The sequence below is a fragment of the Myotis davidii genome, unplaced genomic scaffold (genome assembly GCF_000327345.1).
Source record: "Myotis davidii unplaced genomic scaffold, ASM32734v1 scaffold27, whole genome shotgun sequence".
Taxonomy (NCBI): Eukaryota; Metazoa; Chordata; class Mammalia; order Chiroptera; family Vespertilionidae; genus Myotis; species Myotis davidii.
In genome coordinates this window covers 3,135,510-3,160,782 of record NW_006297821.1, presented here as the reverse complement: position 1 = coordinate 3,160,782, position 25,273 = coordinate 3,135,510, and the positions used below count along the sequence as shown (strand labels likewise).

General features: G+C 37.0%; 1 protein-coding gene across 11 annotated transcripts in view; it reads right to left on the bottom strand.

Moving 5' to 3' along the window:
- Nucleotides 1-25,273, bottom strand: part of VPS8 (VPS8, CORVET complex subunit) — a 251,894-nt gene that overhangs the window by 86,565 nt on the left and 140,056 nt on the right. For all 11 annotated transcript variants that reach the window (XR_001515545.1, XM_006773641.2, XM_006773642.2 and 8 more), the window contains 6 exons: nucleotides 22,418-22,500; nucleotides 21,407-21,491; nucleotides 20,521-20,619; nucleotides 13,731-13,820; nucleotides 12,225-12,271; nucleotides 1,517-1,664 (listed from right to left, as the gene is read on the bottom strand). Coding sequence is in view for 10 of the 11 variants with exons in the window: in XM_006773641.2 (XP_006773704.1) it covers nucleotides 1,517-1,664; nucleotides 12,225-12,271; nucleotides 13,731-13,820; nucleotides 20,521-20,619; nucleotides 21,407-21,491; nucleotides 22,418-22,500 (552 nt within the window). In the remaining variant the exon portion in view is untranslated. The remainder of the gene's footprint in view (nucleotides 1-1,516; nucleotides 1,665-12,224; nucleotides 12,272-13,730; nucleotides 13,821-20,520; nucleotides 20,620-21,406; nucleotides 21,492-22,417; nucleotides 22,501-25,273) is intronic.

Here is a 25,273-nt window from a genome sequence, read left to right as displayed (position 1 = left end):
CATCATCTTTTGAGGGCAGTCCCAGAAATATGCCGCAGCGATATCAGGATGCTATGGCAATTGTAATGAGGTATGGCAAGCCTGATTTATTCATAACCATGACATGCAACCCCAAATGGGCAGATATTGCAAACAATTTACAACACTGGCAAAAAGTTGAAAACAGACCTGACTTGGTAGTCAGAGTTTTTAATATTAAGCTGAATGCTCTTTTAAATGATATCTGTAAATTCCATTTATTTGGCAAAGTAATAGCTAAAATTCATGTCACTGAATTTCAGAAACGTGGACTGCCTCACACTCACATCCTCTAATTAATTACCTTAGTAGGGAACTATATAAATTGTGGCATAATCATTCAATAGGCTATTACATGACCACTAAAATCAGTGAACTATATCTACATGTATAAAAACTGATAGATTAAAAAATTAATAACAAAAGCAATTTGCAATAGGATATGTACCAAATGATACCATTAATACAAATTTTAAAAATAATGAAACTGCATCTTTTACTTTATAGATAAATACATACAGGGTTGGGCAAAAGTCAGGTTACAGTTGTATCTGAAACAGTTTATTCTTGTATTATTATGTTTTAATTATTGTATTTGTTTCCAAACGAACAACTATAGACCTACTTTTGACCACCCTATATATATGAAAAATAAACAACCTGGATAAACTTCCCACCTTCAGGCTGGTGGTGATCTCAGGGGAGAGATGGGGACATGACAAATAAAAGATGCTTTATTTCTAAAACAAAACAACAAATATCTGAAGCCAGTGTGGCAAAATGTTAACATTTATAAATTGGCTTGGTGGGCACATATGTATTTGATATTCTTCATGTACATTTCTACATTTTTGAAATATTTCATAATTTTAAAAATTTTAGTTTGTGGACAGTTCAGGAGGTGGATGCAAAAAATACAGATTATTATTTCATGAGTACTGACATAAAAAAAAGGAAACATAATGGTAGGTTACATTTTAAACAGGGAAAATGCCAACCTCTTATAGTATATTAGAATATGTATACACATTTTCACTTTCATTTGGAAACAGGTGAAAATAAGGGAAATGAATCAAGGCAATGACTGTGCTAAGTCTACTGAACTGCTTTCAGCCTAATAAGTCTTATTGCATAAGAGGACTATGTAATCATCAGTGCCTGCGAACAAGAGTTTGGTTTTTCCCTTTTAATACTTTTACTATATTCACTTTTATATGTTTATCATGTTGGTTAGAATGTCGGTGAAGCTTGATTAATAACAATGATGGACATGTGCTGGTTCTGACTTTACTAGAAAACATGTGAAAGCAGTTTATTCCATAGCAATGAAAAGCATGCACTATGGATCAGACTATCTGGGTTCCATCTCAGATGCTACCACTTACTAGCTAAAAACTTAGGCAAGTAATTTAATATGTGAGTCTCCCTTTGCTTAACTGTAAAATGGTGAATGCTTAGGAAAAGTGTACTCTGGCTTTCTCTCCATTATTGGTCTTACCTGGATAGTTTCTTCTAGGCGGAAGCCCTCAAGGACTTGTAATGTCTCTATGACTTGGGTTGGGCTGAACTGACACAACAATTCAATGAACTGTTCTGTAATACAGGGGGATATCTGCAGCAACTCCTGATTTACATGAATACCTTCCCTAAAAACATAAACAAGAGTAACATCATTAATCACCTCTATAATTAAAGCTTCAGGTAAAAAGAATGCTATCTTAAAACCAAGACTAACTTTTGGTCAGATAATATCATGAATTAAAAAATCTCACTGTTACTCAGATTATTAGGGTGAACTGTATATCATATCAGAAGCGCTCTAAATCACAAAACTGCTCAGTTTACATTGAGTAATTAAGGAAATAATAGTCAGTAGAGGCTCCAATAAGTAAATCATATAAAAGTTATACTGTTGCTCTAAAAGAAACAGATGACCCAATTCAGTTTATACAATTTGATTCGTAACTATATACATGTATATATAAACCATCTTCCAGTCTCAACATCTCTACTATGCTTCCCTTATAGTACCAGTCACACCTGTTGTAATTCTTTAATTACTTGTCTTCTCTAAAAGACTATAAACTCTGTGAGGGTAGGTACCAGTTTAGCTCCTCACTAATTAATTCTCAAAGCCTACAACAGTGTACCTTTACTGAGCACCCATTTGTTATGTCCCAAGACTATACTAACTTTGACAGCCATTAAAGTTAGCAGTGGGGTATACGGCAAAGCAGGCAGCTAAGAGATGGCTAATAGAAAGAGCTCTGAGAACTGGATATAACAAGTTGTATTTATGAGCAAGACTGATAAGCAACAGTCAGAAATGGATGTAAACTCATCAATGATGCAATTTACTTATTAACGTTCTGATGATGTTGATGCTGCCTAATCGTGTCCCAGCGGACAGATTATTTCCCAAATGAATGCATCAAAATCTGTTCATTCGGATGATTTGCTTGGTTTGATGCATATTCACACCTTCAGTATTTGTAAAGGGTTTTGCCAATAAATGCCTGGAAAGAATTAAATACTGTGATTCATCAACAGATGCTTAAGTCTAATCCTAATTTGCTCCATAGTCTTGCATTTATAAGACATATTAACAGAAGTATGATATAGAGAAAATATTAACATCGCCTACAATATGGTGTAAATATCTGAAAAAAACACTGGCTCACTTTAATGTCCAGAAAAACTGGTTAGCATTCCCTTTTCTCTTATATCTAATAGTGTTCTACTGAGACACAACATTCATCCTACCTAAAAACTATCATTTTCCTGGGTTCGTCAGTGCATCTTCTATTTTCTTCATGTAGATAGGATTTATTCTGAGCCATATCTGGCTTTGTTGCCCTAGTCCTTGTAATTTTCACCCCTCTATTCTATATTAGGTTTCCTCCATTTGAAGGCAGACCAATTTAGCTTTCCCAGTCATTGAAGTTCAATTTAATGTACATTTACTGGGCATGTACTTATTATGTGCCAAGGCGACGCTAATGCCTGGGGGAACAACAATGAATGCAACAGTCTTCGTTCTCAAAGTTTATAGTGTAGTTGGCCACAGACATTTAACAGATAATTTTCAAGTTATGTGGAAAGAATACTAAGATGGTGGTCTACACAGGGAATAGCCAGTCACTTAACAAACTCCTGCATTCAAGGCAGTTGTGAAATACACACACACACACACACACACACACACACACACACACGAAGAAAAGAAGTCAACTTTTGGGCATGTACTTATTATGTGCCAAGGCGACGCTAATGCCTGGGGGAACAACAATGAATGCAACAGTCTTCGTTCTCAAAGTTTATAGTGTAGTTGGCCACAGACATTTAACAGATAATTTTCAAGTTATGTGGAAAGAATACTAAGATGGTGGTCTACACAGGGAATAGCCAGTCACTTAACAAACTCCTGCATTCAAGGCAGTTGTGAAATACACACACACACACACACACACACACACACACACACACGAAGAAAAGAATACGTCATCTTTGGGATTTACAGCCAATTTGAGAAGATACTGAGTTAGCCCATTAGCAAGTATAGAAAGCCCTAAGCAGCAAAACTTAATGAGTTAATCACGCAACTTCTGGTCAGGACTGAGTGTCACAAAGCTCTTAATTTGGGAAAGATTTCCTGCATCTAAATGTAATTCCTCCTCCTGTAACTGAAGACTCTTATTAGAAAAAGTGCTGTTTATCATCATTTTCAGAAAATAGTAAGTCCTCATGTAAAGAACGGTGCCCTGGCCTGAGCCAATCCTTTCTTTTCTTTTGCTAATAACTTTCTGGTCCCACCCAGTTTGTATCAATAAAAACCTGCCATTTTATACAACTTCATGGATCATCTCTCTGTTTACAACGTGGGATGCTCTTGATTCAAAATCATTCAATAAAGCCAATTAGATCTTTAAATTTACTCAGTTGAATTTTTGTTCTTTAACAGGGACAAAGAATATATATGAGCATTAAGCTAGCTACATCTCTATATCCTCTATCATTCGATCATACACAGATATATGTGCGCTGACGGGGTTAAGTACAGGCCTCCCCAAGACATGCTACTTTGGCATGAAGAGTATTTTTCAAATGTTTTAATTGATTTTAAAAAGAGTAGAAGGGAGAGGGATAGAGAGACAGCAACATCAATGAAAGAAACATCTGCCTCCTTCATGCCTAATGGTGATCAAGCCCTCCACGCGGGCATGTGCCCTGACCAGTAATTGTACTGGGGATCTCTTGGTTCAGTGTTTCTCAACCTTCCTAATATCGCGACCCTTTAATACAGTTCTTTATGTTGTGGTGACCCCCAACCATAAAATTATTTTAGTTGCTACTTCATAACTGTAATTTTGTTACTATTATGAATCGTCATGTAAATATCTGATATGCAGCATGTATTTTCATTGTTCGTGACCCACAGGTTGAGAACAGCTGTCTTGGTTCATGGGTCGATGCTCAACCACTGAGCGACACTGGCTGGGTGGCATGTATATCATTTTGAGCTGAAGGCAAAAGAGACTCTGTAGGCTCAAGAGAAATTTTCACCTTTCCCTTAAAGAATTTAAAGTGGACTGTTGCCCATGTAAGAGTGACCACCTACTTATATGGCAGGGCAAACCGAATTACTGAACATCTGCTCTTCTTGTCATCCTGTGAAATACCCTCCTCCCATCTGAAACCCCAGGCATCTTACCTCATTCCTTAGCTCATGATGTCATATGTACCTCATTTCACCTTTCTGTCTTGAACCTCTCATGCATGTAGGATCTCTGATTCTCATGTCTGTGAGGCTCCCATACACATATGTAAAATTAAATTTGGTTATTTTCTCTTGTTAATCTGTCTCATGTAGCTTTAATTATTAGGCCAGTTCAAAGAACCTACAGGAGTAGAGGAAAATTTCTTCCTCCCAACAGTGCATACTATTTCATGCTATGTATTTTTTCAGTTTGGCATTATTTTTACATTTACATAGTCATGTTTGCAATTTGGTATTCAATTATGCTCATATACCCTAGTGTTTATTTAGCCATCTCCCCCATTGACTTTTTAAAATAGCTTTTTCACTATATAAATGCTAAGGTGGATATTTAAATATTAACTACTTTTTCTTTCACAGAATTTCCTTAAATGAAATAACTGGATCAATGCACATGTGTAACTTTTGAGTTCTTAATACATATAGGTAAATTGCTCCAAGAAACAAAGTGGACTAAGAGGAAGCAATATATATTCAAAGGGAGGAATGACAATATGTAGTGTATCCTATGACCTATTAATTCAGTGCTGCTGCAGAATAAAGGGGGGAAGAGAAAAGCCAGGTGAGAAAATAAAGCTGGATATGCCTGAATCAGATCAAGAAGGGCCTGTACACCATGAGGAGTTTGGACTTACCCTTGGATAATGGGAACTGAAATTAGTGTGTGAAGGGGAAAGGAGACATTGTCATTATCTGTCTTTTTGAAAAGGAAGTAGAATTAGGAAGGCTGGTTAGGAGACAAGCAAGAGAGACCAGGAGAGTGCCTGAGCCAGGATAATGTGGGTACACAAGAGGGGGACTCACATAGAAGAGAGAGCCACAAGGTAGATTTTGGATGACTGACTGGTTCTCTGTGGTGTGGCTGAGAAGGTGGAGTGGAGTGGGGAATGTGAGAAATTTATCACTTGGGATCTTTTTTTTAAAGACACTTATACTAAAACTGCCTCTTACTTGTCAACTTCCTCCATCAGAATGGAAGTTATATGAAGGCAGGGCCCCACCTTATTCATCACTTTACCTCCTGTGCCTGTCACAGTACTCAGTATACTGTACTTACTAGGTACATTGCTAAATGAAATAAATGGGCAGATAATGCCATTTGCTAAGAGAGAAAATAAAAGAAAAAAAAACAGGTTTGGATTTTAAAGTGAATATAATTTTTAGTCATTTCAAATTCTCACACAATACATAGCAAATGATCTCATGATAAAGAATTACTGAATCAAGAAATTAAGTAAATGCATGAAAGTTATTTTCTATCTATCTATATCTATCTATCTATCTATCTATCTATCTATATACCTACCTACCTATTTATCAATCTATGTATCAAGTCTGGAGATTAGGAGATTATGATGTATTTGAATTTAAAAGGTTGAATTTGAGCTGTTGGCAAAATATCAACCAAAGATACGGTCTCTGGTGGTAGGCCTGGCCAAGTTGATGCAGGCATTCATAAAGTAGAAATGTATTTTCATATGTCAAAGTTTATTAACATATATAATGTTCTACTTTTTAAACTTTGAACTATGCTGTTTCAACACTGTGTCAGTATCTTAAAATGTACCTTCAAAATTATACATAGAAACACTAACAGATTCAACTTTAATCCAATGTATAACCATTTCCATAATCTATGTTTTGCTCCTTGGCAAAGACACTCATTCTCTTAGCAATGCTCAATTTTTACTTAGACTAAAGATTTAAAAATATAATGACATTTTATATGTATTTTTCTATGAAAAAATTATAACATATATTTCAGAGGCCTCTGGGGCATTGATAACAAAAGCTAAGTTGATATTACCAAGAAAATCATACTGAGGAAAATACTGTGAATATAAATATATTTGCACATTTTCCTTATTTCTTATGATGCTTATAGCCTCATAAAAACCATTAGTGTCCTTTCGTATTATCCTTCAAGCATCCCTGCTGCACAAAAGACCGACCTGCTTATGGATGTAAATGTATCAGAACTCCTGTGAGAATTCTTGGCCAGCAGGTATGCACAGTGGGAGTGTGTGTGTATTGGGGGAGGGTGGGAGAGGGGGGATGATATGTAGCAGCTGTCCTTGTCATAGGGTGATGTGATCATAAGTTCCTGGGAAGGGAATTAGAAGAAGATGCAAATCCTTCCTCTCCCAAATTCTGGTCTCAATTCAGGCAAATAATTTGTTTCTGGAGGATTAATCCCGTCTCCTCCCCTCTACCATAAACTATCTAATCTTTCTACATACAGATGCCACCAATATCTTTGTAGGTCAATTATTTCTACTGAGGACATTATTTACATGGCAAAGGTAACTTAAAGAAATTGAGTAAAGAAAACAGAAATATACATAAGAATTTAACTAATTTGTTCCTCTAAAAATGCTGTTGATAAAATAAAAAGCTACCCCCTCATAAACAACTCAGTGAGTTCATACAAATGTTAAATCAAATATATATAACTGTATATACACAAGAATTATGATCCTATTAACTCAGGTTTTGGGGGCAAGAACAACAAAAAAGCAGTATTTCAATATGACACATAAGCAATCTCCATCTCAAAATAACTGTTTTCTTTCATTTTCTCTACTCTCCAGAATGCTTCTATAGGAGCTTCATGGGGAGGATAAACCTGGATGTTTAAAATAAATTCTATTGCTTAAGAACAAAAAGGGAAAAATGAAAGGCAAAAATAGCCTAAAGCTGTCTGCCAGGGGAAAAAACGGCTAGGCAGGGCCCAGTCTACTTACTCTTGATGTTCTTTTGTCCTATTGTGAATGAAATAGGGCTTCTGTAATACATCTGACAAGTTCAGGAGTACAAAAGTCATCTCACAGGGTGATTTGATCATAAGTTCCTAGGCAGGACATGGTGAGTAGTCACATCCCTGGCCTATAACTTCTTTACTAAAAGGTTTACCTTTGCCTTAAGCAAACCCTGTCCATTGTTCCTGTGCATCTAGCTTAACACACCTTTGAAATGCCAGAGTATCACCCTCAAGGGAGCACATAATCTTGTTAACTGCCCTGTAATCCAATCATAGAGATTTTCCCCACTTTGCTTTTTTCCTTCCTTCATGTAATCTTCCTGACAGATTCCTTTTTTTTTCAAATGTATAAAAAGAAGTGCAAATCTGTCATTCATTGAAGCATCTCAGATCTTGCTTCACCGTAACAGTTGTCAGTTTGGGCTCAAAAAAAGCTCTTATAAAAATCATCTACAGATCTTGCCAGTGGAAAGCGTGTTCTTTCACAGGATCTCAAGGAAAGCATTCCAGGGACCCATGTATGGGAAATTGTGGCATGGTAAGATTTGTTGGTAGCGTGAAATGCAAAATCAAAGGAGTGCCCCTGGATTCTCAATGTCCCCATTTCTGTCCATCCTGCCAAGGAAAAATTCCAGTCTTGCCCCATCAGGCCCAGAAATAGGGCCAGTGTCCAGAGAGTCTGTCCTTTATTAAAGCTTAGTCCTTCGGAGACCACACGGTCTGCAGCAGGCCCCAGGTGGCTGCGCACAGGTTGAGCACATGTTATTGGGCAGGCAAGAGAGAGAAAGAGCACTCTTTGTTAGCTGGGATTATATTACCTTGGGTTTGGGAAGGTGCTTTTTCAAAATAACCAGTCAACTTCCCAAGCTTTCCTGGGCTTGCGCTAGGTCCGCCTTCTCACCGATCCATTTCCTTTCCCCAGGCTGGACAGACAGGCCTCTATGGTCACCATTTAGGCCCTTACTGTGCATGTGCTTGTCTCCCCCTTCACTGTTCTATCCCATCCCCGTGGTCTGTGGGGAATGGACCACTGGTTCTCTGGGGAGTACATGAAGCTATAGCTTCCTTGGGAAGCAAGCCTTTGTTCCCTAGTTCATTAAGCTTAATAATGTCTTATTCCCTTTGCTGCCTTCCTTTATTAATATGTAGCTACCTACGCTAACACAGGTTTGGATGCTCTCACTACATACCTTTTTCCACACTCCCCTACTTTCCCACTTCAGTTTTCCCAGTACCTAACAAGATTCTAATTCTTTACTTCAGGTTAGTCAACAAGCATACCCATTTTGAAAAGCTAAAATGGGATGGGAAATCAGTCATTCAGAGCCTACTGTAAACTAGGCCACACTACCTGCTTTCTCCTTACCCTGAGAGTCATGGGTATTGGAAAAGTATTTTTTCATCAGTGTGTTTGCTTCATTGAATTCATACTTTACTTGTATATTCTCACTGTAAAAGTCTAGCATAATTCAGAAATTGACAAAGTAAATCAAGTTTTGATTGGGGCATCATCAAAGGAAGTAATTTTGGATTTAAAAAATCTACCTAGGAACAATACTCCATATCTGAGTGTGCTTATAAAGTGGAGAGCCTGAAGAAGTGTGTGTACCTGCACCCCTGGAAAGAAGAGAGAAGTGGAGAAGGCAGAGTTCAAAGGACACCAAAGATAAACTTTCTATAACCAAAACTATCTAAGGCTAGTTCAGGGAGTGACTCCTCCTTACTCACTCTGCACTCAGCCTTCTTAACCTTGATCCTCTCCCTCAATTCAGAATTAGTAACTTACTAGTGACAGGGTTCAGGACATGCTACCCCAAAATATGGTACCCTGGGATACCAAATATTTTAAACTAAAGGAACTTGAGAAATGGCGGGTATAGAAGGGACTCTCTGACCCCCACTTCTACCCCCTCCTCTTTACCCCAAAGCATGTCACAAAACTTTAATGTGAGAGGTGCTCTCCCTGTACCTGGAGGAAAGGAGCATCCTTACCTCTGAAGATGGAGGGACACTGAGAAGAATCCAAACAAGCAGGCCTTGTTCAGTTTCCCCCAGTATACTATCCTTAGCTCATATCCTTTGGTCCTATCACACTTTTCTATGACTTTCTACTCTTCATCAAACCTAGCAAAAAACACTCAGGTTTAACTATTTCTTCAGGTCTTCATTTCCTTATAAAGGCTCCCGTGTCATGTAAAACTTACAGTAAATAATCTCTATGCTTTTCTCTTCTTAATCTCTTTGTTACAGAGGTACAGTCAAGAACCTAAATGGGAAGAAGGAAAAAATTTTTCCTCTCCTCACTATTACTATATATTTACATTGTGGGTTAAACAGGCTTTTATGGGTTAATCTAAGATACTATAATTTAAAATGCTCTTTATATAAAAATGATTATATTGAAATGCCAAACATCCAATTTACAAATGAATTTGGAGCATTATGTAAACTGGCACCTGCTTCCTATATAAGACATAAAGTAAAAGGATAAACTATGAATTCTGGATTGGGATACTCAAAGCAGAACGCTTGTCTTTGACCTCTTGGAAATGGATCAATATGAAAGTGAGCCCTTTTTAAAGGTGGAGCTAAAGTATCAGTCTTATTAATTCAAGGCTCTATTAAAGAAAAAATTACCCATAATACTTGTTGAAACAAACTTTATTTGGACTATCATAATAGGTGTAGGGACTACTGCAATGGGGTTTTGACAGTACAGGAGAGCCGAGGCTCCATTCCAAATACAACAAGGACAAGTGGGGTTTATAGCTGGGATGGGGTTAGAGGATGAGGAGGCGGTCAGTGGATGAAAAAGTACTAAGAATGTGGGGTAAATATTTGCTAGACTGACTTAACAGGATTCTTGTTGAAGGCAGGCCAAGGGTGATCAGATTTTGCTTGGGGGAGGGGGGGTGGTAGGGAAGGAAGAATTTGGACACATATTTTGGGTGATCATATATTGAGGGTCGGGGATTCTTGCTAAAACTAGACTCCACAAGGGCAGAGATGAAAAGGCTCAGAGGCCTGAGTAAAGTTTGGTCAAGGGGAGAATCTTTGCCAGCTCTTAATTTCTACTAGGCTAAAGTAAAGCTGGCAACTGTGCTGCTGTCAAAAGTGAGGACATTACAGGTCATGTTGCTTTGGGGGAGAGGGAAGATGAAGGGTTGTGGGTACACTGCTTCTCTCTGAAGTAGGTAAGAGAGAACCTTGTAGCCAAATTAATATGACAAGAAGGAAGAATGTGTGACAAGTTAATTTAGAGTAATTATCTTGGGTTAGAGTTAATTCAGGGAGATAAAACATACTGAGTAAATGTAAAATTATTTGTGGTTTGCTAGTGAACAAAACAACTTTCACAGTACTCTTAAAGGGTCTTACCTAATTAACATCTTTCAAATCTAGGGCAGGTAATAATAGAGCAAGACTTTTCATGGAAAAACCTCTGAAACTCTTGTGATGTGCCATGTTTATTACTGTGAAATTTAAATTAAGGAGTGACTGCAATATCAGAGCAAATGACTATATATTTATATTACCTAATATTGTTTTTCATTTTATTTTTTAAAAGAAGGATTTGGTCACCATTGGCTTCTATACTTTTGTTCCATGTGAGAAAAGGCCAAGTTCAAAGCTGAGCCTTCTCTTGTCTTTCCAGCTCGAGCGTTGGGAGAAAATAACTTGCTTAAAATAAATGATCTTATGAGAGGACGAGTCAAATCCTAAGAGGATATATTTGAAACTGGAGGACACATGAGAGAGGGAACAGAAGGAATTTGCCATGGGAAAGAGGTGCTCAGGCCCCAGAGAAAGGGCTGGGAATTGAGGCAGAGTGCCGCCTTCCTCATCCATGTCCTGTCCTCTGTCTCCTCTCAGTCTCCTCCCCGAGCTCTCCCATCCTCCTTATAGCTCTCTTCCTTCCCTCCTACCCCTCAACTCCAATTCTATAATTTCTCCATCAGTTAATTCTAGGAGTAGACCAGGGCCCAAACTGACTCTCAGACTCTCAGGGAAATACAAATGATTAATAGAACATTTTTTTTAAAAAAAAATCTAGTTTCAGTAATATTCTGAGAACCGGGTTATAATTAAAACACAGACACTTTGAAAAGGTCTTGAACTGGGGTGCAGGAGAAAAATGTAGTCAGATTGCTTTTCCAATTATCTGCATATGCACATCAGTGGGACTCTAAATTAAAATGTGGCATAGTCTTCTTAAAGTTTAGATGATTGAGATTTCAAAACAATTGTTACAATCACACATCCTGGTACTTTGATATTTAAAAATAGCACAGAATACTGGAATAACTGAAATTGATATCAGGATCGCTTAAGTAAATGACTGATTTCAATGGCTAATGTACATTCTAATGCAACTTAAAAGTTTTCACGTCTGAGACAAAAGCTGTCTCATCCTGGAATATTACACTTAAGCCAGTGAAGTTTAACTCTAGGTGTACATTAAAAATATCCCCACCCACAGTGATTCTGCGGGGTTGGGCCCAGGCAACTATATATTTTTAAGCTTCTTAGGTGATTCTGACACACACAAACATTAAAAATCAAGGGCCGAGTGTACTATTTGGTTACCATGGACCAGTTTGTTAACTTCAACTTATTTTCTTTGATTTATAATCTACATATTATAAAAAACTAAAGTTACAAACATACCTTGGGTCAAGAAGACTCCTCAAAAATTTGAAAAGCAAAACCTGGTTCTGAGTAGAAAAACAGTAAAAAATATAATATTAAAACAAATTCTTCAAACTATGCCATGGTAAAGAATGAATTTAGTATATCCCTTTAAAATACACACATGCCAATGATTACTTCCATTAAGCCCTCTGCATAGATCTAAGGAATTCTAAAGAATCATTTGGAGATCATTTCCTCTCAGTAATTCTAATCACTGTCCCATACTCCATTTTGAGTGCAAAAGAAACACAAATACCTTGTTATTGTAAAAAAAAAAATCAACCAAGGAAAGAAAACCAACCAAAAAAACACACAAAAAAATCCCTCTTCTGAGACAAACCCCAGTGCAATTCCCACACGTGGACACTCTAACTGCTCTGCTGGTAGTGAATTCTGGCTGTACTGCTGATGGGTTCACTGTCTCACCTGGTCCTTCTTGTGATGACGGCCCAAATGACAACCACCACCTGAAAAGCTCATGGACTCCCCAATATAATCAACTGCAACAGAGATGGCAAACTGCAACATCTCATCAATCAGGGCTCTGTTTCTTCCACTTATGAGCTATGTGACTTTGTGTAAGTCACTGGCTCTCTTAGCTATTCAGTTTACTCATTTAAAAAAGAACAGCAGTATCTCCTCTGCCTTCTGCACAGGGAAGAGGTAAGAATTAAATGAGATGAACCTTAGGATATTATATGAATATAAATGTTTCTAAGTTCTAAGGAAAGCTGAGCAAAAATTTAGAGTTTAGTTTTTCTTTACCTTTTCGACACATTCAAACTTCACCTATAAAAACCAGGGGACTCCCAAAACTGAAATGGATTAATGTAATATAGAATATGACATTTTGAGTATGTTTATCTGTCTTTGATTTTTATCTTTTCCCTGGCCCATCACCTTGTTTTATTTTACACAACTTTCCTTCTGGACTTAATATTCTGGCTTACTTATCATTTCAAGAATTCTGAAACAATAGGTCAGAGGCATAATTCTTGTCATCAAAAGTAAAAGTACTTTATAAAACCTGTGTGGGATTCTCCTACATAATCAGTAAAGTTCTACAATAAAAGAAACGTGTTAGACTCCACAGTGTTTATAGGGCGGTATGCTGTGCCAGGCAGCATAGTGGAGGCAGGAGCTGGAGAGAGACTTGGCCTCAGGTCTGGGAGGAGAAATGTGAATAGATCTCAATACTTCAATAACTTTATAACTCATTTCCCTCTCTCTCCAATTTCCAATGTCTTTGACATTCAACATTAAAACCTCTTTTTCTATAATGTAAAATTGATTATATACGGTGTCTGCTGGGACTTTTTTCCCCCCATGGGTTTTAAGCCTCAACAAATGTGTAGAAACTACTATTAAATGGCAACTATTAATTGAACAAATTCCTAAAATCAAAAGTTCTTTGCTACATAGTCAACAATTAATTGTCTCTTCATTAGATGTTTCTTCCCCATATATATTTGCAATATTTACCTCAAGTTTATTAATGACTGTTTCAATCTGTTCAGAAAAGTGAGTAGCAACTAGCTCTGCAGCTTTACAAGGCTTCAGGGACACAAGTTCCTAGAGTGAAAGAAAAAGACAAAATCCTTATGCTAAATCTTAATGTTAATTTAAATAGGATTCCCATAGATGTGAAACATGATCACCTGCCCCAATATTTTCATGAGCTTCTTTATTGCATTTCAGGAGACCTTGATGTAAGGCCCTAATTTAAAGGCACATTGTAAATGAGCAAAATTAAAAACATACCATGTAAAAAGTCAGATTGTGATATACAAGGTAATCCAGAATTCTTAGAAAATGAAAGCACTGAACTCTGGATTTAGGCCATGTATCTGCAGGATGAACAGAATGAACAAAAGCTCCCCAAATTCTCTGTCTGTGAATTTCACCCTTGAGCTTAAAGTAATAACTTGATGGAAAAAAAAAAAGATATAGCTGCAATTTCTCTGGCTAAGAATTTTAAAACTGTACTTCTGATTGCCTGGTAGGTTTTGAAACTATAAGTGTCTTAAGAAATCAACTTAAAGTCATAAGTTTTAAATCAGACTAAGAGAGGCACTGTTAAGTAACCACTGTTAATAAAACCTATTTCTGTCAAATCTAAGACCTCCAATTTGCACTCTCCCTAAACTTTCCTAGACACTGGCTATCATTTTCTTCTTAAACTCTCTTTTCACTTGGTTTCTGTGACCTACTATTCTGCCCTTACAATTGCATATCACATGGCTAACTGCAAAGACCAACTTTACATCACATAGTATGTTGTCAAATAAAAAGTATACAAGTTAGTGTGACTGTGATATTAGTGATATATCTAATAATTTTGTGGTAGTATTTTTAGATTAATAATGATTAATATTAAAAATAATATTAAAATAACTGTAGTTTATACTAGTTTTATATAACACATCTCAAAATAGAGAGAGCACAACTAATCAATATCACACATGAAAAAGGGGATATATTACTACTGATTAATAGATATTACATAGATTAAAAACTTTTATGTCAAGAATTTGAAAATTTAGACAAAATGGATAAATTCTAGAAAAATATAGTTCAATAAATTGACTTAAGCAATAGAAAACTTGCACCGAATAATAAAATATCTTTCCATACGGAAAACTCTAGACTCAAATAAATTCACCTATAACTTCTAGTAATCATTTATGGAAGAAAAATTCCAATATTAATTAATCTCTCACAGAGAACAGAAAAAAGGAAACTTCTTCAGCTCATTGTATGAGGCTAGCAACATTTTGATCACCAAGCCCAATAGAACAATATAAGATAGGAAAGAAAAATTATAGATCTTAATCATGAACATTGATACAACATTCTAAGTAAAAACAAAATTCAACAAAATACAAAAAGGATAATACATCAGAATCAAGTTGCATTTATCCACAGAATTTAAGGCTAATTTAATATAATATTTACCGCAAAAATTAGTAAGGGAGAAAAGGTGATAAAATTTTTTCATGACAAAACTATTAATATACTAGAAATAGAAGACTTCCATAAAAATCCTTATAATAAACATTGTACATATATGGGAAATTAAAAATATTAGTGGCATGATTATACTAAAAATATAAATTTTTGACAGTCTAAAAAAGGACTGAAAATCTCTACAGAGAAAATAATAAAACTTTATTAAAAAAGATTGAATAAAAGGTCATACCATACAGTCATAGATTGAAAGATACAATGTCATAAAGATGTCAATTACATTTAAAGTGATTAATAGATTCATTGCAATCACAGTTAGAATCATAAGATTAAAAAATATTTTGGTGGAATTGGACAAACTAATTCCAAAATGTATTTGGAAGTATAAAAGGTCAAGAATAACCAATACTCTTTTAAAGATATCAAGACTTATTATAAAGCAACAATATTTAAAACTAGAGGCCCAGTGCACAAAATTTGTACACTCGGGGTGGGGGGGCGTCCCTCAGCCCGGCCTGCACCCTCTCACAGTCCAGCAGCCCTCAGGGGATGCTTGACTGATGGCTTAGGCAGCAGTCAGACATTCTTAGTGCTGCCACAGAGGCAGGAGAGGCTCCGGCCACCACCGCTGCACTCGCCAGCCATGAGCCCGGCTTCTGGCTGAGCGGCACACTCCCATCCCCCTCCCGGCTTCTGGCTGAGCGGCACACTCCCATCCACCTGGGGAGCACATTGACCACCACGGGGCAGCTCCTGCAGTGAGCATCTGCCCCCTGGTGGTGAGTGAGCGTCTTAACGACTGGCCATTCTGCCATTCGATTTGCATATTAGCCTTTTATTATATAGGATACTTGTGAGGTCCTGATGTAGAGTCAGACAATAGATCAATGAAACAGAAGAGGGCCCAGAAAAACAGACCAAGCATATAGATCCTTGATATGCTTATGGCAAAGTAGCACTACTGAGCAATAGGGAAAGGCAACCTTTAAAATAACTGCTGGGAAAATTGGGCACCCATATTTAAAAAAAATTAATTGAACCCCCACCTCACAGCATATACAAAAACTGCTTTCAGGTGAACCTAAGATTTAAAGATGGAAGGAAAAACAGATAAAAAAGCCTTTAGACAAAAATATGAAGAATTTCTCATTCAGTATAGAAGAAAAAAATTAATTATTTTGATTTTAAAAAAAGAACTCTTAAAAAGAATCATAGGAAAAAGCCGAAGAGTGGGAGGATATATTCACAACATGTGTCAGTGAAAAACACTACCATGCAGGATACATAAAGAACGCCTACTAATCAATAAGTACAGGAGATATTCAAATAGAAAATTGGGCAAGATTTGAACAGGCACATTACAGAAAGGATATTTAAATGGCCAATAAACATGAAAAGTCTATCAATCTTAGTAACTAAGAATATGTAAGTTTAAAACATAGTAAAATATCATTACACATCCACTAGAATTGCAAAATGTTGAAGTCTAGCAAGGATATAGAATCAACGGGAAACTTCATTCAATGCCAGCAGCTGGTAAAAATATTTATCCCAATTAACTGGCAATTATGGACCCTACAGCAGAGATTATCAGATGTTAGCATGTCTCAAAAGCACGTGGAGGGCTTATTAAAACATACTGTGGGGTCCCACTCCCAGAGCTTCTGATCCAGAAGGTCTGAGGTGAAGACAAAAACTGCATTTCTATTAAGTTTTCACCTGATGCTATACTGCTGACTGGAGATCAAACTAACAACCACTGCACTAGAGAAATGCATGTGGCAGTGCTCAGATGCATATATAATGATGACTATAAATGGACTAAAACATCCACTAACAGTAGAATGGACAAACTATGATATACTTGTAAAATAAAATCTACACTAATAAAAGAGAAAAATGGTAATTGGCATACGACGCTACCCTTTTCATTGGCTAATCAGGGCTATATGCAAATATATGCCAACTAAGATTGGCGGTTAACTGCAAATAAGATGGCGGTTAATTTGCATATGTAGGCACAATGCAGGGCGGCGAAAGGGAAAGCAGGAAGAGGCCCCCTGCCACTGACAGTGATTGGAAACCCAGGGGAGAGCTAAAAGCTGGGTCTGTCCGGCACCAATGCCTGAGCTCTGGGACAGCGATGGGCCAGGACACTGGCCCATGAACATCTCCCAGAGCCCTACCGCTGGAGGCAGGCTGCCCGGAGGTCCTCAGTGCTGAGCCAGCAGAGCCAGAGGATCGAGAGCAGGGTTTCCGGAAGTGGCCACTGTTCCCTTCCTCTTGGCACAAGTGTGTGCGGGTGACGGTACCTGCCCAGAGCTCTGGGTGGGAGACCCAAGGGCCCCCAGGGCCTCAGGGTGCTTCTGTGCCTGTGCGGCCAGGTCCCCCTTGGCCGGGAGCTGGGAGCAGCCCGGGTGACCTCTGGAGGACCCGGCTCCCAGCCCAGGCGGCCTGGGAAAGGAGGCCTGGGACCTGACCCCCTCCCCCTCATTGGGATTCACATCACGGCATGCAGCTGCCCCAGCGGGGGTAGGAATTAGACGCGGCCTGGGTGTCCAAACTGGGGGGGTGGTAGCCGTCCAGGGGCAGACAAACCGGGCAGCCGCGACCCCCCACCTCAACTCGATATTTCTCTCCCACCGTCAGGATGGCCCAGCCGCCGCCTCCCGGCTCTGCGCCCCAGGCGATCAGAGGGTGATGGGAGTCAACGCCTGAGGGCTCCCAGTATGTGAGAGGGGGCAGGCTGAGGGACACTCCTCCCCACCCCACCCCCCCCACACACACCCAGTGCACGAATTTCGTGCACCAGGCCCCTAGTACTATATAACAATACAAACGAACCACAGCTTCAGATAACAAAACATACAAACTTCTCAAAATATTGAGAGAGAAAAAAAGGAAATACAATATATAACTTCATTTACATAAAGTTCAGAAAAAGGCAAAGCAAAAATATAAACTTTTAGGGATGTAGGCATATGCAGTAATAGTATATATAGAAAGGCAAGGAAATATCAGGAAAAAACACAGGCTAATGGGTGTACTGTGGGAGCCAGGGCTTGTGACCAGGAAAGGATCTATAGGAAGTCTACACAGGAAGTCTGGGGTAGGTACTGCATATAAGTCTATTTCTTGATCTAGACCTCAGATATTTTGCTTTTTAATTTTTTATTAATCTGTACATTTGCTTTATGCAGTTTTCTGTATGCTTTTTATATCTAAAACTAAAAATATTTTTAAATATAATAAAATATGCTTTATTCATATTGTAAAAATAAAGATTTTTTACCCGTAATCCACAGACCCGATCTAAAAATGGCTTTTAGGGTGTCTGCATATCCCTGAAATTGTAAACAAATTTACACAGTGTGCACATGCACAAGTCCAAATATTTCACTAGATTCTCAAAAGAGATTAATAACCCCAGAAGTGTTAAAAAACCACTAATTTATTCACTGTATATACTGCCAGAAAACTTTATTATGAGGACTTTTACACCTACATATTTAATGTTGATTTTATTTATATTACTGAAGCCAAGGAAGTCCTTCAACAAACAGTCTATATATTTGTAATTGTGGTCTTAAGAGATATTAAAAAGTTCAAGGTGAAAAAAATGTGCAGATGTTGGAAAAAGTCAGCAGAAATAATTGTTGTGCAACAATACTTCTTGCTTCTCCAGTCTGAGTTTTCTGCTGAGTAATTTGTTTGCTCATTGATTAATGCATCGCATTTCACATTATGCAGAGAGACATAGCTTCATTTTTGGATGTCTGGAGTCCATGTGCTCAAACCACTGCTTAATGCAGATTAAGTGAAATAAAGAATGAGCCATAATGTAAATACAGAGACTTAAAGGGGATGATGAAAGGAAAAAGAATACAAAATGATTAAAGGAAAAAGATATAACTCAAAGTAGGAGAAGGTTTTCTTGAGTTCTTTCATCAAGATATATCCATCTTGTTGTTAGCAGGAATATCGTAACATAAAATAACATATATATGTTCTCAATCCTATAGATGAAAGTGTGGAAATTACTTCAGACCACACATCTGATGACTGACTGTATCTCTTTCTCACCAGATGTTTCACATAAGATGTGTTCACATTTCTGATCTTTCTAAACTTTACAACCATCAGGAATGGGAACAAAGTACTTATATCACATGCAATGTTTTCTCGGAGTTTCAGATCTCATCTTTTCTTATCATTTTTCACATGTATAAAAAAATTTAAATTATGTTGAATAACCATATCTTTCATTCCATCTCTAAACCTATCACCAGAAGTTACCCCATCACCTGTTCCTTGCTACAAGGAGGAGTAAAGACACTTTGTAAATAGAAATTTATTTTCAAAACTAGGATTACCTCAGTATCTTTTATTACTACTTTTTTTCACAAATTAGTGACTCAAAAAAAATACATTTCAACAAACCTGCTAGCTCTGTTGGTTTCTGAGGTATATGGTATGTTATGAACCTATGGACACTAAAGTGAGGAGTGATTTGTGAGCCCTTTTCCAGAATACATTCTGATCACATGTTCATCACGCATTATTGGTCTCTCCATTTTGGCATCTATAGGCACGTGTTTTAAAAATAACTTTTTGTTCCAATGTCAACTCCTGCATTATTGTAAAAAAAAGCATGCATTAACAAAATCAGAATTATTCTGTTACACAAGGAAGGGAAATATATCAGAGAGAAAAACTCATAGAAATGTTTCTAAAATTCCAATGGGTGATTGAGTGCAATGGCTCCCATTATGTATTAGAGAATAAGACCAGGAATACTCTCAGAATTGTATTAAGAATGTTGTAAAAACCCACTAATATTCCAGTTTGCCAACCAGCTGATTGAACATGGGTTATTTTCAGAAGCCATGATATAATAAACTAGAGGCCCGGTGCACGAATCTGTGCATGGGTGGGGTCCCTCATCTTGGCCATCTCGCTGGGGGGGGGGACTGCAGGAGGTTGGCCAGCTGCGGGAGATTGGCTGTGGGAACGCACTGGCCACCAGGGGGCAGCTCCTGCATTGTGCGTCTGCCCCCTGGTGGTCAGTGTGCATCATAGCAACCGGTCAGCTGGTTGTTTGGTTGCTTAGGCTTTTATATATAGATTGCACATGACAGACTTTATAAATACAAATATGAGGTGGAATAAATTATATGAAAAACATGCAAATCTGCAAGTAAATCAACTTAATAATGTGACACTTGCCATTGCTTGGTTAGCATAAGCTTAATTTGGGAGATATCCATACAAATGGGAAAATTTCAAAAGTTTATTGAATTAGCACCTCAATGTGATCCATTGCTTTCTGCCATACAGACTGCTTCTCCTCTGCACTGTGGCCAGGAATGGATAAAATATTGTGAATGTAGTTAAAGACTTCTTCCTAAGGAGCACAAGACAATATAATTCATTCATTCATTCATCACTCCAAGAATATTTACTCACTATATCTATACCAGTCTTGCTAAATATCTATTATTTGGAGATAGTTAACTGATGGAAAACTGACACCGATGATAAAGAGCAATTGTTTCAAGTTTAGTTTAGTGTAGAGTCTTAAAAGTTGCAAATCTGTTCCAATTAATTTTGTTCTCAATTTCATTAACCTAATGAGAGAATATTATACTTTTGTCTTTGGTTGTCCCTGTCCACATTCCCAATTTCATCTCAAATCACTCTTGCCCTTGTCTATGAGGATCCATTTACATTGATCTTTTCTTCATTTATATGATCTCTATTCAGTTCCTTGAACATGTCAAAAATTTTCCCCACCTCAGGGTCTTTACATATATGGTTCCTATCCTAGAACACTTTTCTGTTGGCTCTTTGCTTAACTGGCTTCTTCTCAAATTCCAAAGTCAGTTTATATGTTGCTTCCTCTGAGATTCCTTCCGTCGTATATACGTCAGTTCCCCATCATCTAAAGTCAGTCTCCATCACTAAACTGTAAGTTTTAAAATTGCAAGAACTATATCTTTTTAATTATCAATGTATACTTGCCTAATATCAAGCACTCAATAAAAACCTATTGAATAAATAAAAACCTGAATCAGCAAACACATGTCTAATTATTTCTACTGAATGGTTTATACAAACTGAATAGCTATTTCTGCTCATTGGTGAATTGTGTGGAAATGGTATGGAAAAGGGTAAGCAATCTCTTAACTCACCTCTCTTAGTGGGTCACGTAAGTAGCAATCAATAATTTTGTCATATTGGTGTTCTCGTTCATACATAAACTCACAAATTTGATAACTAGAACATAAAAGGAAAAAGTTCAGTGTACCAAATAGGCAGGTGGTTATTATTGTTTCAAAAAGTTTTCTCAGCACAGAAATTAGTATAGAAAAATAAATACAGTCAGTGTTATTTCTACTGCTAAATGAAGTCATGGTACCTAAGGCAGGGGTGGGGAACATCCGGCCTCCCAGGCCTTATAAGGCCCGAGAAATCATTTGGTCTGGCCTGCCAAGACATTAGGAGTGTCTTTGACCAAATACAGCAGGCTAATTTTTTAAGCTGATAATTTTGTATGGACCAGGGATGATGTTATAAATATCCAAATGGCCCTTGCAGACAAAATGTTCCCCACCCCGATATAAGAAAATTATTATCTGCCATTTTTCCAAATATAGGTTTAATATACCGCTGAATACCATGTTTACAATAAATTTTAAAAGTGGGTACAAAATAAATGTTAAAATAACATGTGCCACAAAAATAGTTAATATATTAGATATCAATTAATTGTACAAAGTTTCTCTGTACAGAATTAAATATGTCAAATAAAATATTAAAAACTGAATAGATATATTTGCATCTTATTTGCTATATTAAATTCTGCAATATTTATAATATATATAAATAGCTGTCAAAATCTATAAAATACTATCCATATTGTAAGTAAAAAATAACTAAATAACTAAAGTAATAAATCATGACTGTTATTTCATTTTTATCCTAAAACAAATGTACATATACTTCTAATTTCCCTAATTTCTTCAAACTTTACTAAATTTCAGATTTAAAAGGCACAAACTTTCATGCTTATGTTTTTTTGTTATTTGCATAATTTTTCTTAATTTAAAAATAAATGGCAATGCATGGATAAACCAGGCTTCAAGTTACAGAAATGTAATTTAATAGTTGTATCAACTAAATATGACTTCAAAACAACTTACAACTCTGCTTTTTCTGCCATGCGGATGAGCCGACTCTCTTCAAATTGAACTATGCCTCCAGCCTGCAGCAATTCTAAAAGGACCTGAACATTTAAAATGAATGAACAAAAAACTTTGGGAACTCCTTTTATTTACTAGCTTTTTAAGAGTCCATTCAGCCACACACCATAATTTTTTCTTTTGTCTTATTACTTACTGATGTTTTGGCTTGGCTTTCACATACATAACAGGTTAGACTTACATTATAATGTTGAGCATATTGTATTTAAGTCTCATAAAATATTAATGGCTCTATTTTTCAAGCATGAAAAGAATGCCATAGTGTTTGCAAATAAAACCTTTTTAGAATACCTAATGATCCTCCACTTAGCTAAAAGCACCCATATACATTCTTTCTTGTATGCATGCATATAAACATAGCCAATGGAGGGGGTGAGGGCATGTGCTGGGGCATGGGAGTGGCTGGGGAGAGGTCAATGGTGGGGGGGGGGGGGACATATGTAATACTTTAAACAATAAAGAATATTTTTAAAAAGTGAAATTTTATCTAGAGCTTTTATGTTCTATAGCTCTTAAAGTTCTTTATGTCTTGTGGTCCACAGGTAGTATTCATGTTTACATGTTATTTTTTCTAATGAAACGTTGGTATTTTTCACAGTAGCATTATTCACATGAGCAAAAAGGTGGAAACAATCCAAATGCCCATAAGTGGATGAATGGATAAAAAAAATGTGGTATATACATACAAAGGAACATTATTTAGCCTAAAAAATAAATGAATTTCTGACACATGCTACAATCTAGATGAACCTTAAAAATATTAAGTGGCCCCGCCAGCATGGCTCAGTGGTTGAGCATCAACCTATGAACAGAAGGTCACAGGTTCGATTCCTGGTCAGGCACATGTCCAGGTTGTGGGCTCAACCCCCAGAAGGCAGCGGTCAATGATTCTCTCTCATTATTGAAGTTTCTATCCCTCTCTCCCTTTCCCTTCCTTTCTGAAATCAATAAAAACAAAAATTAAGTAAAATAAGTCAAACACACACACACAAAAATACTGTATGATTCCACTTATATGAGGTACCTAAAGTAGTCAAATTCGCAGAGACAGAAAGTGGAATGGTGGTTGCCAGGGGGAGGAGATAATGGGGATTTTCAGTTTGGAAGATAAAGCTTTGGAGTTGGATGGTGGCAATGGTGGCACAACAATAATATACTTATTGCCTGAATTGCACATTTAAAATTTCAAAATTTATAATATGTCATTTAAAACAATAAAAAACAAACACTGGAGTTCATGCCCTGGCTGGGTGGCTCAGTTGGTTGGAGCATCTTCCATGTGCCAAAAGGTTTCAGGTTCATTTCCCAGTCAGGGTACATACCTAGATTTTGGGTTCGATCCCGGGTCAGGGCATTTATGGGAGGCACCAATCAATGTTTATCTTTTCTCTCTCTCTCTCTCTCTCTCTCTCTCTCTCTCTCTCTCTCTCTCTCTCTCTCTCTCTCCTCTCTCCTCTCCTCTGTCTCTCCTCTCTCCTCGCTCCTCCCTTCTCTCTCTAAAAAAAATCAATAAAAACATACCCTGCAGTGACATTTAAAAACAAGAACAACAACAAAACACTGGGGTTCTTATAAATAATTTTACCAAATGAAGAAGGTGAATAACAAAGATGACTAGGATGTTGTGACAGATTCTTTAATTTTTATAAATAAACCTCTCAATACAACAGAATCATTACTGAGTCATTAGGGCAATGTGAGAAAGCTCTCTCATGTACTGAAGGTCAAGATCCAGAGTAACATGATCCTTCTCAGAACTCCAGGAAACCATTCAACAAAGCATTTTTCTAACTTAGGAAATTGGTTACTTTCAAGTTAAAAAAAGGGGTGAGGGGGCATAAAATAAATAAAACCTATCCAAACTTTACATTTCAGAACCCTAATTTAATCCACTTTGAGTGTTTTAATGTACTGCTACATAGAAGAACTATGGAGTCAACGCCATCTGCTGGAAGCCTCAATGTGGAATAACATAATAGTGCTACGCTGGAGCCAGTCTTACCAACCCACTAGAATTGAGTGTTAAATTTTCAGGAATTTTGTAAGTCAGTTGTGAAACACAGCCATTGTTAAAAATTAAACTATGTAACTTTACAGTCAAATAAATTAAAGTAAAAACAAAGGTAATTAATACTAAAAACTCATCACTTTTAATTATTTCATTACATTTTACTATGTATTCTCTTGAGGTTAGTTACTGTAACTGAATCTGTACGGGGAAATATTACATAAGGGTGTTGTACTTAGCATCTCTAACTCTCGGCTGAGTGACATCATGCTGGTAAGCTGAAATGGTGGGAGTGCTGGCACCATGGAAACTGGCAAAATCTGTAAATCAGGGCTTTTTACATTTTTAAGGGTTGTAAAACAAACAAAGAATATGTGGGATATACCATATGTGGCCCACAAGCCTAAAATAGCTACTCTTTGGCTCTTTCCAGGAAAACTGCCAATCCTTGGTTACGAAAGTGATAGAGATAATGTAATAAGGCAATCAAACTTTAAAGTGTGAATGTTGTAGTCATTACAATGTGAATATCAAAATATTAAGGAATTCTTTTTTTTATTTCAAAAACTTATCTGATTTAGCAAAGAAGTCACTTCACTGATGAATGAGTGAAGTTCTGACATGCTTTCCTTGCTGCACTTTCACCCTTATTCATTCATGCAAATAAAAATATCAACCAACATTCATATCAGACCTACATTTGAAGAGCAAGTTGTTAAACTTTTATCAGCATTCCACTGGAAAATACTAACAAATACTCCGTAAACAAATGTTGATATATAACAAAC